This window comes from Gouania willdenowi, chromosome 21 (genome assembly GCF_900634775.1).
Source record: "Gouania willdenowi chromosome 21, fGouWil2.1, whole genome shotgun sequence".
NCBI classification, from domain to species: Eukaryota; Metazoa; Chordata; class Actinopteri; order Blenniiformes; family Gobiesocidae; genus Gouania; species Gouania willdenowi.
The window spans coordinates 38315515-38328352 of NC_041064.1; the positions used below are offsets into that span (position 1 = coordinate 38315515).

At 34.4% G+C, this 12838-nt stretch overlaps 1 protein-coding gene across 1 annotated transcript in view; it reads left to right on the plus strand.

Annotated features, from left to right (window-relative positions):
* The window catches only part of LOC114455720 (zinc finger protein GLI2-like), a 63012-nt gene that overhangs the window by 11968 nt on the left and 38206 nt on the right, over positions 1-12838 (plus strand). Inside the window, exon 2 of the mRNA XM_028437100.1 lies at positions 9390-9532. Coding sequence (XP_028292901.1) covers positions 9415-9532 — 118 coding nt within the window. The 5' untranslated portion in view covers positions 9390-9414. The remainder of the gene's footprint in view (positions 1-9389; positions 9533-12838) is intronic.

The window sequence follows — 12838 nt, forward strand, 5'->3', positions numbered from 1 at the left end:
ATTAGTATTACTATTGCTACTAGTATTACTATTGCTATTAGAATTACTGTTACCATTACTATTGCTATTGCTATTTCTATTGCTATTGCTATTGCTATCAGTATTAGTATTAGTATTACTACTGCTTATATAATTACTATTACTATTACTACTAGTATTACTATTACTATTGCTATTGCTATTAGAATTAGTATTAGTATTAGTAGTACTATTACTATTGCTATTACTATTACTTATACTATTAGTATTACTATTGCTATTGCTTTTAGAATTGCTATTACTATTACTATTGTTATTGCTGTTGCTATTAGAATTGCTTTTACTATTAGTATTAGAAATACTATTACTATTACTATTAGAACTACTATTACTATTAGTATTAGTATTGCTATTGCTATTGCTATTGCTATTAGTATTAGTATTATTATTACTATTACTAATGCTATTATAATTACTGTTACTATTAGTATTACTATTACTAGTAGTATTACTATTGCTATTGCTATTAGAATTACTATTACTATTACTATTGCTATTGCTATTACTATTATTATTACTATTGCTATTGCTATTGCTATTTGTATTAGTATTAGTATTAGTATTACTAATGCTAATATAATTACTATTACTATTAGTATTACTATTACTACTAGTATTACTATTGCTATTGCTATTAGAATTACTATTACTATTGCTATTGCTATTGCTATTACTATTAGTATTACTTGTGCTATTGCTATTGCTATTGCTATTGCTATTGCTATTGCTATTTGTATTAGTATTAGTATTAGTATTACTAATGCTAATATAATTACTATTACTATTAGTATTACTATTACTACTAGTATTACTATTACTATTGATATTGCTATTAGAATTACTCTTACTATTACTTATACTATTCGTATTACTATTTTTATTGCTATTCGAATTGCTATTACTATTAGTATTATTACTACTATTGCTATTGCTATTACTATTGCTATTGCTATTAGTATTAGTATTCGCAGTTCTATTACTATTGCTATTAGAATTGCTATTACTATTACTATTGCTATTGCTGTTGCTATTAGAATTGCTATTACTATTACTATTGCTGTTGCTATTAGAATTGCTATTACTATTACTATTGCTATTAGAATTACTATTACTATTGCTATTACTATTACTATTGCTATTACTATTACCTTTGCTTTTGCTATTGCTATTGCTATTAGTATTAGTTTTACTATTACTATTGCTATTATAATTACTATTACTATTAGTATTACTCTTACTCCTAGTATTACTATTACTATTGCAATTGCTATTAGAATTACTATTACTATTGCTATTGCTATTACTATTACTATTACTATTGCTATTGCTATTGCTATTACTATTGCTATTGTTATTGCTATTAGTATTAGTATTACTATTGCTATTATAATTAGTATTACTATTAGTATTACTGTTACTACTAGTATTACTATTGCTATTGCTATTAGAATTGCTATTACTATTACTATTACTATTAGTATTACTATTGCTTTTGCTATTAGCATTAGCATTAGCATTAGCATTAGCATTAGTATTTCTATTACCATTACTATTGCTATTGCTATTAGAATTGCTATTACTATTACTATTAGTATTACTATTGCTTTTGCTATTAGCATTAGCATTAGCATTAGCATTAGCATTTCTATTACTATTACTATTACTATTGCTGTTGCTGTTGCTGTTGCTGTTGCTATTACTATTACTATTACTATTACTATTACTATTAGTATTAGTATTACTATTACTATTACTATTGCTATTATAAATACTATTACTATTTGTATTAGTGCAGGAAAAAGGAACTGATCCACAGGCTTCAGCTCTGGATACCTTTGATATTACATCAGACATTAGCTGAACTTCTTCTTCTTCTTCTTTTTCTTCGTCTTCGTCTTCTTTCTTGGTGGTTTAAATCCATGGTTTTAGGTCCAGGGGTGCAACGTATTTGAAACGTTTAGTGTGATGTGTGTGTATTTGTGAGAGGTTCCCATTGTCCTCTACGTGTGTGTGTGACAGACTCTTATTGTCACTAATGGATGTGAAGCTGCTTTGGACTCTGTGACCTCTGACCTTAGCGTCACATCCTCACAGGAGAAACTAGTGATTCATCCTCAGAGAATGCACTCAGCCCAGTCCTGACTTGTCTCCTCTTTAAGTCTCTTCAGGTCCATTTCCATGTATCAGGTGTCAACATCCACCTACCTTCTGTGATACGGGCTGAACCTGGTAATGACTCATGACACATCAAAGATCTATCTCTGTGTTTTAATGGACTTTTTAAATCACACCCAAAGGTTTTCATTTTGTCTGGAAATAATTCTCCACTTCTGGAATACACATAGATATCAAATGACTTCCACGCTCCCTTGTTTTTCTTCTAAATCTCTGTTTGTCAGACTAGTGGTGGTATGAGTCCTGACTTTTGATTGGACAAACAGGAAGTCCCCTGGTACTAGTGTACTGATGGTACCATGTATCACAACTCTGTCATCATCTTAAAACTCACTGTGAGAAGAACTTTAAGTCTGTTTTCTCTCTGGTTTAGTGGTGACTAGTTCTGAATGGGTGGAGAAAAAATTATCATTAGATCTCCTTGGCTAGGGCTAATCAGTTACTGTAACCAGTTACTGTAACCAGTTACTGTAACTAGTTTCTGTAACCGGTTACTGTAACCAGTTACTGTAACCGGTTACAGTAACTGGTTACTGTATCCAGTTACTGGAGTAGAGAAACAGAAGCCAGATGTAGAGCTTCTCATCTATGGGTCAAATCCAGCTCTATAGAAAGCTCAGAAACTTCTTTCTTCTCCGTTTGTTCTTTACCAACATTCAACAATGGAGCAGCAACAAGTTGTCCTGATTTTCCTGGTTTTAAAGCTCTGGTTTGGGCCCTCACCAGTTCTCTTTATCACCCACAATGCCGTGCGCTCTAAGTCATCTCTGATACTTCCTGTGTTTGATCCGCTCTGAGAGCGGTTGTGTTCACACTGAACCTAATCACTCTAGACTTAGATTAGAAACACTCTGAGACCCACAGAAACAATCACTCTAGAATTCTCCTGTTTGATCCACTCTAGACTTAGTTTGTGTTCACACCAACCAAACCAGGAGAACCATCAGACCAAATGAATCCTAGAGCATTTTCTAGAACATTTTCCAGGAATTGTAGGTCTGAACTCATCTAGAAATGAATCACAAAGAGGTCAGTGGTGAGGTCTGATTCTTGGAATAAAACTTCTTGGGATTCCATTAATTCACATTAATTTAATTGGATCTAAAGTTGTGACCAAAACATTTAAACAAAAGCTAAACCACAGCAGTAAATGTTCAAGACTAAAGAAGTGTAATATTGTAATATTTAATAGTTAGGGTCGTACAGCAGCCTGTTCTAGTCAGGTTTAGTTAAGATCCAACAGAAACATGACTCAGCAGGACTCACACACACACACACACACACGTTATGTTAACCTATGTGTGTGTGTGTGTGTGTGTTCAGTTAAGATAGGAGTGTTACCAATGAGAGTTCTTTGATGTGTTTGCATTCCATTCAGCGCTGATGAAAGGATGAAAGGGTTAAATAGTGAAAGAGGAGCTGTTGAGCAGTAGTGGAGGAGAGGAACACTTGAAACTGAAAAACACACACTCGCTCTCATAACAAAGGGCTTGTGTCTCTAGAGAAGAAGAAGTAGCAGAAGAAGAAGAGGTTAGAAGGTAAAGGAGGAAGAAGGATCTAAAGATCATCTTCTCTCTATAAAGTGGTGTTAATAGTCAACATGGAGAAGTGATTTCTGTCAGGACTTGATTAAAAGTGTGTCTCTAACTAATCAGGGCATTCCCACGACCTCAGCATGTCTGTGCTAATGGCTAACGGCTAATCCTGAGCTAAGCTAATGTTTGCTCATGGTTTCCTAGTGTTAGCTCTTCTAATGATATACGACATGTTCAAACAGTTTGACACTCAGACATAACAGCTTCCAAACACTCAGAGCGCAGTAGTTAAAGTAACTGCACTTTATATTTACACTGCTAGCCTAGCACAGCCACAGTGAGTCAGCGCTTTAAAACTAATACTGTTAAACATTAAAACAATCACAGTCGTATGACTGCTTTAAAATACATACGTAAAATAATGAGCTTTAAAGAAATCTTCTTATGATCACAAGTTTAATGCTAATCAACATATTTGTTCCTTGTAAAGATATCTACAGTATGTCTCTGTTAGCTCCAGTGCTAACTAGCTAGCCTAGTTCTACATACCCTCATTATAGCAATAAACCTTATGCTTTAGATCAAGGGTGTCAAACTCATTTTGGTTCCAGGGCCAAAAACAGTGAAGTTTGAGCTGAAATGAGCCACAGATTAGTTAGAAATAAAGTTTAGTTATAACTAATGTTTCTTAGTTTTCACTTCCACGTATAACTGATATATACAGTTTTACAGCGCCGACAATATCAGTCCTTGCCAACTCTTCAAAAATCCTTGATTTAGTGACCAATCGTTTTTAATTATAATGTTGGAATTCAGAAAAATGTAGTTATTTCCACAGTTTGCAATAAAATTAGACTGTAGTCATATGATATAAGCCCAAAAACCTCAATCATTCAAAAGAAAGTGTCTATTAGTACAGTTGCCGTACGGACAACCCTATTGGTACGATTATCCAAGTACAAGTACGTAGCGTCTTAGGGTTAGGATTAGTTACAGGTTAGTTATAACCCAATATCACAACAATTTTTAAAGTGAAGGTTAGAGTTAGGGTAAGGTTTAGTCTTAGTCACGTGACCTAAAACTGGCCAAATAGGGGCGCTGCGTACGGATAGAATGTCGGTATATTGATACGGCAACCGTACGGATAGCTACTGCCTTTATTGAGTGTGTGTACTTTGAGGGACAAATATATCTACAACTTAATTTATGCAATGATTCATGTTTTCTGTCGTTTTTACTTTTTCCTGTGGGCCGAATTGGATTATCTATAGGGCCGGATTTGGCCCCCAGGCCTTCAGTTTGACACTGGTGCTTTATTATTCATTAGTGTAGAAAAGCATTGTTGGTCCATGGTGGGTTCTAAAAGAAAACAGAACATTCTCCACTAACCAAAGTGTTCTCAACCTGTGGGGCTGTTCCACGTTGTTTTAATTTGAACTAATGTGTGACTGACTGAAGGCTTTCTAGATTCTGTATTAATTATTCATACTGATGAATCGTTTCCTGTAAAGTGTTCTTAGTTTGTTCCGTGTGAACATGTACCGTATTATTTGGACTATAAGGCACATTTGAGATCCTTTAATTTTCTTAAAAATCAACAGTGCGTCTTATGTATGAAATTAATATGTCAAAATGTTTTAGTACAACTTTAGTAAACTATGAAGCTGCACTGCTTGATGGATTTTTGGCGCTTTAGGGCCACCGTAGTCAGACACTGTGCTTCAACATACTGAACTGTATAAGTGTATTTTATGTGTTAAACAATGTTTAGAGTTATTGTTAATGAGTTGAATAAAGTTTGACTTATCTATTTTGTTTTGCTTAACACGTCTTAATAATAATAATAATAATAATAACAAACCTTATAGTCTGAAAAACAAGAGCCAATCAGAGAAGCTTTCTCTTCTTCCAATGGAAATGTTGATATTACAGATTCCTGCAAAGAGCAGTAATTACTTTCAGTAATGTTTGCTAAGCTAAGGAAGCTACCGTATGTTTCATTCATTATAAGTTGTTCATTCTGTGCTTGGATGTGTGGTCACATGACCTCAGAGGGAGGTGTGATAAGTCAAGCAGAAGAGGAGAAAAGAAGTGTACCCTTGTATTTTGTTGGCCTTTGGTCCATACCATCTGTCCCTGGAGCTCCTGACCCCCATAGTGGTTTGTGAGGGGTCTAGATCTGTTCTAGATCTGTTCTAGATCTGTTCTAGACCCTTTAGAGGTGGAGCACCAACTGATCTTTGATCTAATGGTTATTGTCACATATGTAGGATCTTTTCTTTCCACTAAAACAGCTCCATCAGGTGCTGGTAGTCCTGTTCTCTTCATGTTGATGTTGGCCTGAGGTTGAACTGAACAGAGTTGGCATGGTGATAAAACCCAGAGACTAATGGCTGTTAAAGCTCTGCCAGATGTTTGTGTGAGTAGTTTTAAACACGGTTCATCTCCAGCCAAGCCTTGGTTCCATAAAGACCATGAAGGGTCTGGATCACTGAGAACATGTCAGATGGAGCTCCTGGCCAACTCCACCACGCTTTGGCACCAAAAGAAATGGAAGCAGATGAATTGTTAACGTGTTTTGTCGCCCGCCTCTAATCGGCTTATCTGGGCTCTGTGACACTGACTGACACCTCTGAGGACCCCAGACACACAGTTAGTGGTACACACAACACACACAGGACGACATGTTGGAAATCAACATGAAACCAACATGGAACACTCAACACAACGCTGAGGGTTCTTCTTTATTTGATTTGGTTATGAATGTGATTCATATCACCACCTGCGTTACATGTTTTATTACTTTATATCTCTCCACCATCAGTGATGGTTATTGTTATTGTTATGGTTGATGTTCTCATGTGAACACGAGCTGTGTTTACATTACTACTGGAAATAAGTAAAAACTATAAATGGTTCAATAAAAACACCTGAATTTCTTTAAACATTTAATATCACTAAATATGACAATAAATATATGGTTAAAGATCCATAGAAACACTTTTTACACAAATCACAAGATGTGACGAACCTGGTCACATGATCACTTCTCTGTAAGTTGAACATGATGCAGTACGTGTGGTCAATAATAATAATTATAATAATAAAATGCATTGGATTTTATATAGCACTTTATCATAGACGCTTAAAAGCATTATTCTTTCACTCCTGACTTAGTGGTGGTAAGTTACTATTGTAGCCACAAGCTGCAATAGTACTAATAATATTAGTGATTATTAGACTTAATAATAATTAATGATTATTAGACTTATAATAATTAGTGGATTATTAGACTTAATAAATATTAGATGATTATTAGACTTATAATAAATTAATGATTATTAGACTAATAAGAATTAATGATTATTAGACTTATAATAATTAGTGATTATTGACTTAATAAATAATTAGTGATTATTAGACATAATAATTAGTGATTTAGACTATATGAAGGAGTATTAGACTTAATAATATTAGTGATTATAGACGTATAATAATTAGGATTATTAGACTTTAATAATAATTAGTGATTAATAGACTGTAATAATAATTAGTGATTATTAGACTTAATAATAATTAGTGATTATTAGACTTAATAATAATTAGTGATTATTAGACTTAATAATAATTAGTGATTATTAGACTTAATAATAATTAGTGATTATTAGACTAATAATAATTAGTGATTATTAGACTTAATAATAATTAGTGATTATTAGACTTAATGATTAGTGATTATTATTAGACTAATAATAATTAGTGATTATTAGACTTAATAATATTAGTGATTATTAGACTAATAATAATTAGTGATTATTAGACTTAATAATAATTAGTGATTATTAGACTTACTAATAATTAGTGATTATTAGACTTAATAATAATTAGTGATTATTAGACTTAATTAATAATTAGTGATTATTAGACTTAATAATAATTAGTGTTTAATAGACTTAATATAATTATGATTATTAGACTTATAATATAGTGATTATAGAATTAATATAATTAGTGATTATTAGACTTAATAATAATTAGTGATTAATAATAATTAGTATTATTGATAATAATAATTAGTGATTATTAGACTTAATAATAAATAGTGATATAGACGTGAAACAACCTATGAATACAGAATGTTCTAAGAAGGTTCTAAACGTACATCTTCCTACAGAAAAGTCTCACAGGATGAGATTCACCACAGTTACCAGGCTCCGCCCCCAAAACAACCTTCAATGGAAACACGTTCAGACACACATTAGACTTTGTGGAAACTTTACAAATATTACTTTGATTTAGAGAAAATTTGTAAATGAAACACATCTAATGAGATGTTTTCTGACCTAATTTCTAAAATATAAATATATTAGGTTTGTGTGTAATTGTTCTCTATTAACCAATCCAGTGCTGATAGTGTGATATAAATATGAATAATAATGATAATAATATGCTACGTTTAGAAACTAGAAGTCTGAATCAGCAGAATGAATGGTTCTGTGTTCACACTGAGGCAGGTGGACCAGCAGTGGGACGTGTGGTGGGCTGCTGGTCCATGGGTTAGATGGGGGGGTGTTAGGGTTGGGGGGTGGTCTCCTGTTTGCTCAGTGGAGGATGATTCTGTTGGTCTCACCAAGTCAAACAGAGACACGTTGCCAAGTCATGGTGGCTTTCACACACCCATGAGGAGGTATTGACACAGGTTCTAACCTCAGAGTCCACAGTGGGAACCATTAGAGAGACATCTGACACTCACCACAACCATGGAGTAAAGGAAGCTTTTATATCATTATTATTATTATTATTATTAGATACAAACACTCATTCATTCTTTCTGCTCTGACAACATGGTTCTCATCTCTATTTATCTGCAAAACTACACTTTAAGATTTTAAATGCACATAATAATTTTCCTACACTTTAATAATTGTTAACATATTATTCCTGTTTTTGCACAGCTCTGCCTCCCTAAATGTTGTTGTACCTTTTACAGGGTAATGACAATAAAAGGCTATTCTATTCTAAAGTATATTTATTTAAATAGAGCATTTTAAATAAATCATTACCAAAGATCATAAAATGAATTAACCATATTTCATAAAGTTAACTCATTAAAGTAGAACTCCTCCCACTTCCTAGAATGGTTTCCTCCAGTTTAAAGTATTAACATCAAGTGTTTCTGTTGAGTGTTGTTCACTATCGGTGCCTGACCCTTTCACAGAGCTGCTGGGACGTCATATTTAAATGTAAACCCACCATATGACGTTTGTTAAATATTTTAATTGTATACAATACACAACATTAACAATCCAAAACCAAACAGAAAATAAAATAAAAACCAAAATAAATCAGAATTAACTCAAAACACACATTTCTAATTCTTTTTAAATAGCAGGGTTTTAACCGTTTAAATAGTACACGACCTACTGTAAAATAAGGATTAGGAACTGACATGCACTGCATTTACATTTTCAAAATAAAACAACAAAACACATTTGATTTAAATGTGTAAATATTGTTTTAGTGAAAGAGAAACTCATAATTTCCCTGAGTTAACTTGTGTTTTTATATGTTTTTATTTACTCTGTGATTGATTGATTGATTGATTGATTGATTAGACTATGATCTCTGTTGTCTCACTAGGTAGAAACAGAGGTGTACAGTAACCATGGAAACATCAGCTCCAACTCCCACAGAGAAGGAGTGTAAAGGTTCTGGTGTGGATGGAAGCAGCTTCTCTGAGCTCCATAAGAAGGCCCCGCCCCCACCCCCCACCCTGAGCAGAGGTAGGTCCACCGTTACATCTCCAGATCTACGTTCCTGATGATAAAACATCACATTAATCACTGAGATAACAAACACTTCCTGTTCTAAGAACAAAGTCACATCATTAAGATCCCATCTCGTGAGCAGTTGTTCTCAACCTTGGGTTCAAGACCCCATTTACGGTCACGAGACACAAGGAGGGGGTCTCCAGATACCTTCAAGAAACTAGGAATTATTTTCTGAAAATCTTATTTTTTTCACCCTTTTTCTTTCCATATTTTTGCTCCTTTTAATGTATTTTTGCTACATTTCTCTCATTTCTGACACTTCTACATCACATTTTAATGACTTTTCTACACATTTTTTCCACTTTCCAAACATGTTCATCACTTATAAATCATTTCTACCACTTTTACACCTAATGTCACATATATTGACCATTATTGTCACTTTTAACCTCTTTTCACCAGATTTCAGGATTATTTTTGTCATTTAAACCACATTCACATTTGTCGTGTTCATTATTTTCCAGTTTAAATTAATTGTTCTAATATTAACACTTTAAACCATTTTTACCACTTTTTCTCTCTGTTTTTATCCACTTTAATTTATAACTTTTAACCAATTTCTGTGGTTTTTAAAATCTCATTTCACCTCCTTTTCCACCATTTTTATTCACTTTGAACCATTTTATTAGTGATTAAAACCATGATTTCCATCTTTAAGATGAATATAATAATAATAATAAACGTTCCTGGATAACAGTGGATATTATTCAGATGAATAAATAAATGTGGTTATCACAGATTCATAGAACAATAAACCATCATTTTACTGACTTTATGGATGGACCCCAAAAATCTCTCCTTTATTCCCCCTTATAGATGGTCCTGTCTCCACATGACTGTTCTTCAATGTTCATGTCTGTGTTCAACCACCTTCAGCTACAGTGGGGGTCCCTGCTCTCTGGGACCTTTATTTTGGGGGTTGTAGCCTGTAAAGGTTGAGAACCAGTGGTTTAGAACCATCAGGCTGGTTGTTGGTCAAAGTGTGATAAGAAGTGTTCTAATGAGGTTCCATGACGTCCCCAGTGAACACATGATGAATGACTAACTCTACATGGACCATCAGAGATAAGAACCTTTGAAATGCTAATGAGACGTCTATGACATAGTGGCTTTTTCTCTGCCTATTGATGGTGTTGGTGGCCTGCCATGTAGGGGGGGTGGGGGGGGGGGGTAACTGGAGCACTCCATTGCTTCCTCTCTGGCACCTCCTCAAAGACACTGAAGTTTGTTAAAGTAGCGAAGAACCAAAGAACATGAATTATTGAGATGTTTACTGACCTTTGTGTACATGATGTTTGATGACCTCTGTCCATCCTGGACCATGGTTGACTATAGAGCTCACACTGTGGGGGTCATAGTTAACATGTTTACAATGCTGCCTTTATCCAGGTTAATGACCTTATTATGGAATGGACTGGGTTTATTAATTATGAATAATAACTGCTGGACAATAAAGGCCCTCAGGAAACTGAGCTGGCATCAACCAATCAGCATCATGTAGGAGTTGGTAGACTGCCATTATACACACAGTTAAAGTAGGACATTAGTTTGTCATTGCTCTGCTTTTATGGTTTTTAATGAACAAACTTTAATGTGGCCCCAATAAGAATTAATCAATCAAAGGTTCGCTACACCCAGCGGCCCACGAAGTAGTGGAGCCTCGTACCAGAGGTGTCCGCCAGCGGTGAGATCAGAAGCAGGGGTGTGGCTAAATGCTAATCCTCAGAAAACGCTGCTTCCTTCCATCATATGTTCTAATGTCTGTTCCCTGGAGAACAAAGTAAATATAAAACAGGAGATGTTTACATATAAACATCAATAACAACAGTGAGTTAGTCTCATGTCACTGCTCTACTGACTATAAAATACAGACATTGTTCTTCCTGATCTGTTAGAACTATTGTCAGTCTATAAAACTCTGATTATTACAGCCAATAACACCACAATACTTCATCATTTCCTCTCAAAATGTGGGATTTGCTCGTTTGTGTGCTGTGTGTAAACCGGCTGTTTATCTCCAAAATGGCGACTTCTGGGTTGATGACGTGGCGTGAAAACCCTCTATTATAGTTTCTTATTCTGTTGTTGTCTGTTCCTTTTATTGTCCTTTGTAGTTGTATGTTCATTTCTGTATTACATTGTGTTGTATTGTATTTAAATGAGTTTAGTCCGCTAGTCCGTTCTACAAGTCTGGTCCCACGAGTCCGTACGCAGGAGTTCACGTACAGTATTCATACCACAGACTGTAAACACACGAGTGAGAGAGGAAGATAGAGAGGGGGAGGGGCATCTGAGCAGCTGCATGTGCGCGGCTACAGCGCGTGTGTGTGTGAGCCACGGAGTAGCGAGTCTCACACACACACACACCAAATTACAACAAAAATATTAAAATGATTCAAAATACACCAAAATATTTATATAAAAAATACACAAAATGACAACAGAATCACTACAATGGCAACAAAAAACAATGATTATACAAAAGCACAACAGAAAATACAAAAATACACATTATGACTCCAAAAAACATACATTACAGAAAAATACACTAAACGACATGTGCATTTATGTCTCATAGAATTAAACCAGAGAAACTGCACACGCTGTTTTACTTTGCACCTGCAAATAAACCTCTTTATAAAACTACAGAGTATGTTATTATTATTATGCCCATAATTGGCAACTCTACTTAAGCTCCTCCCACTGTATGAATACATACTACCGACGGGGACTGTACTAGTATTGAATAATTTTAATATTTTTGTTGTTTGTGTGTGTGTGTGTGTGTGTGTGTGTGTGTGTGTGTGTGTGTGTGTGTGTGTGTGTGTGTGTGTGTGTGTGTGTGTGTGTGTGTGTGTGTGTGTGTGTGTGTGACATCAGTCTGATGATGTTTAAAACACATTCTGTCACTTTAGAATTTGTTGGTAAAGAAAACATTTTATTTCTGTAACTTTGTTCTTTGTTTATTTTATTCAGATCAAAGCGTTGTGTAGATGAACACATACTGTACGTGGTTGTGCACTGACTTATTGGCTTTGATGTGGTGACATGAAGAATAACCCAGTGTTTATCCACTGAACCAGGACCACATGTTGATTATTATCAGATTATTTAATGTGAAGCTTTGAAGGAAAATATGTTGTAATCAAGGCTCAGTGTATGCATGGTTCCTGTTTGTTTGGTTCTAGTGAGGAGCATTAGCTTTAGCATTAGCATTAGCATCATAAAACATCAGGCTCAGGTCCCTGTGGGCATTGG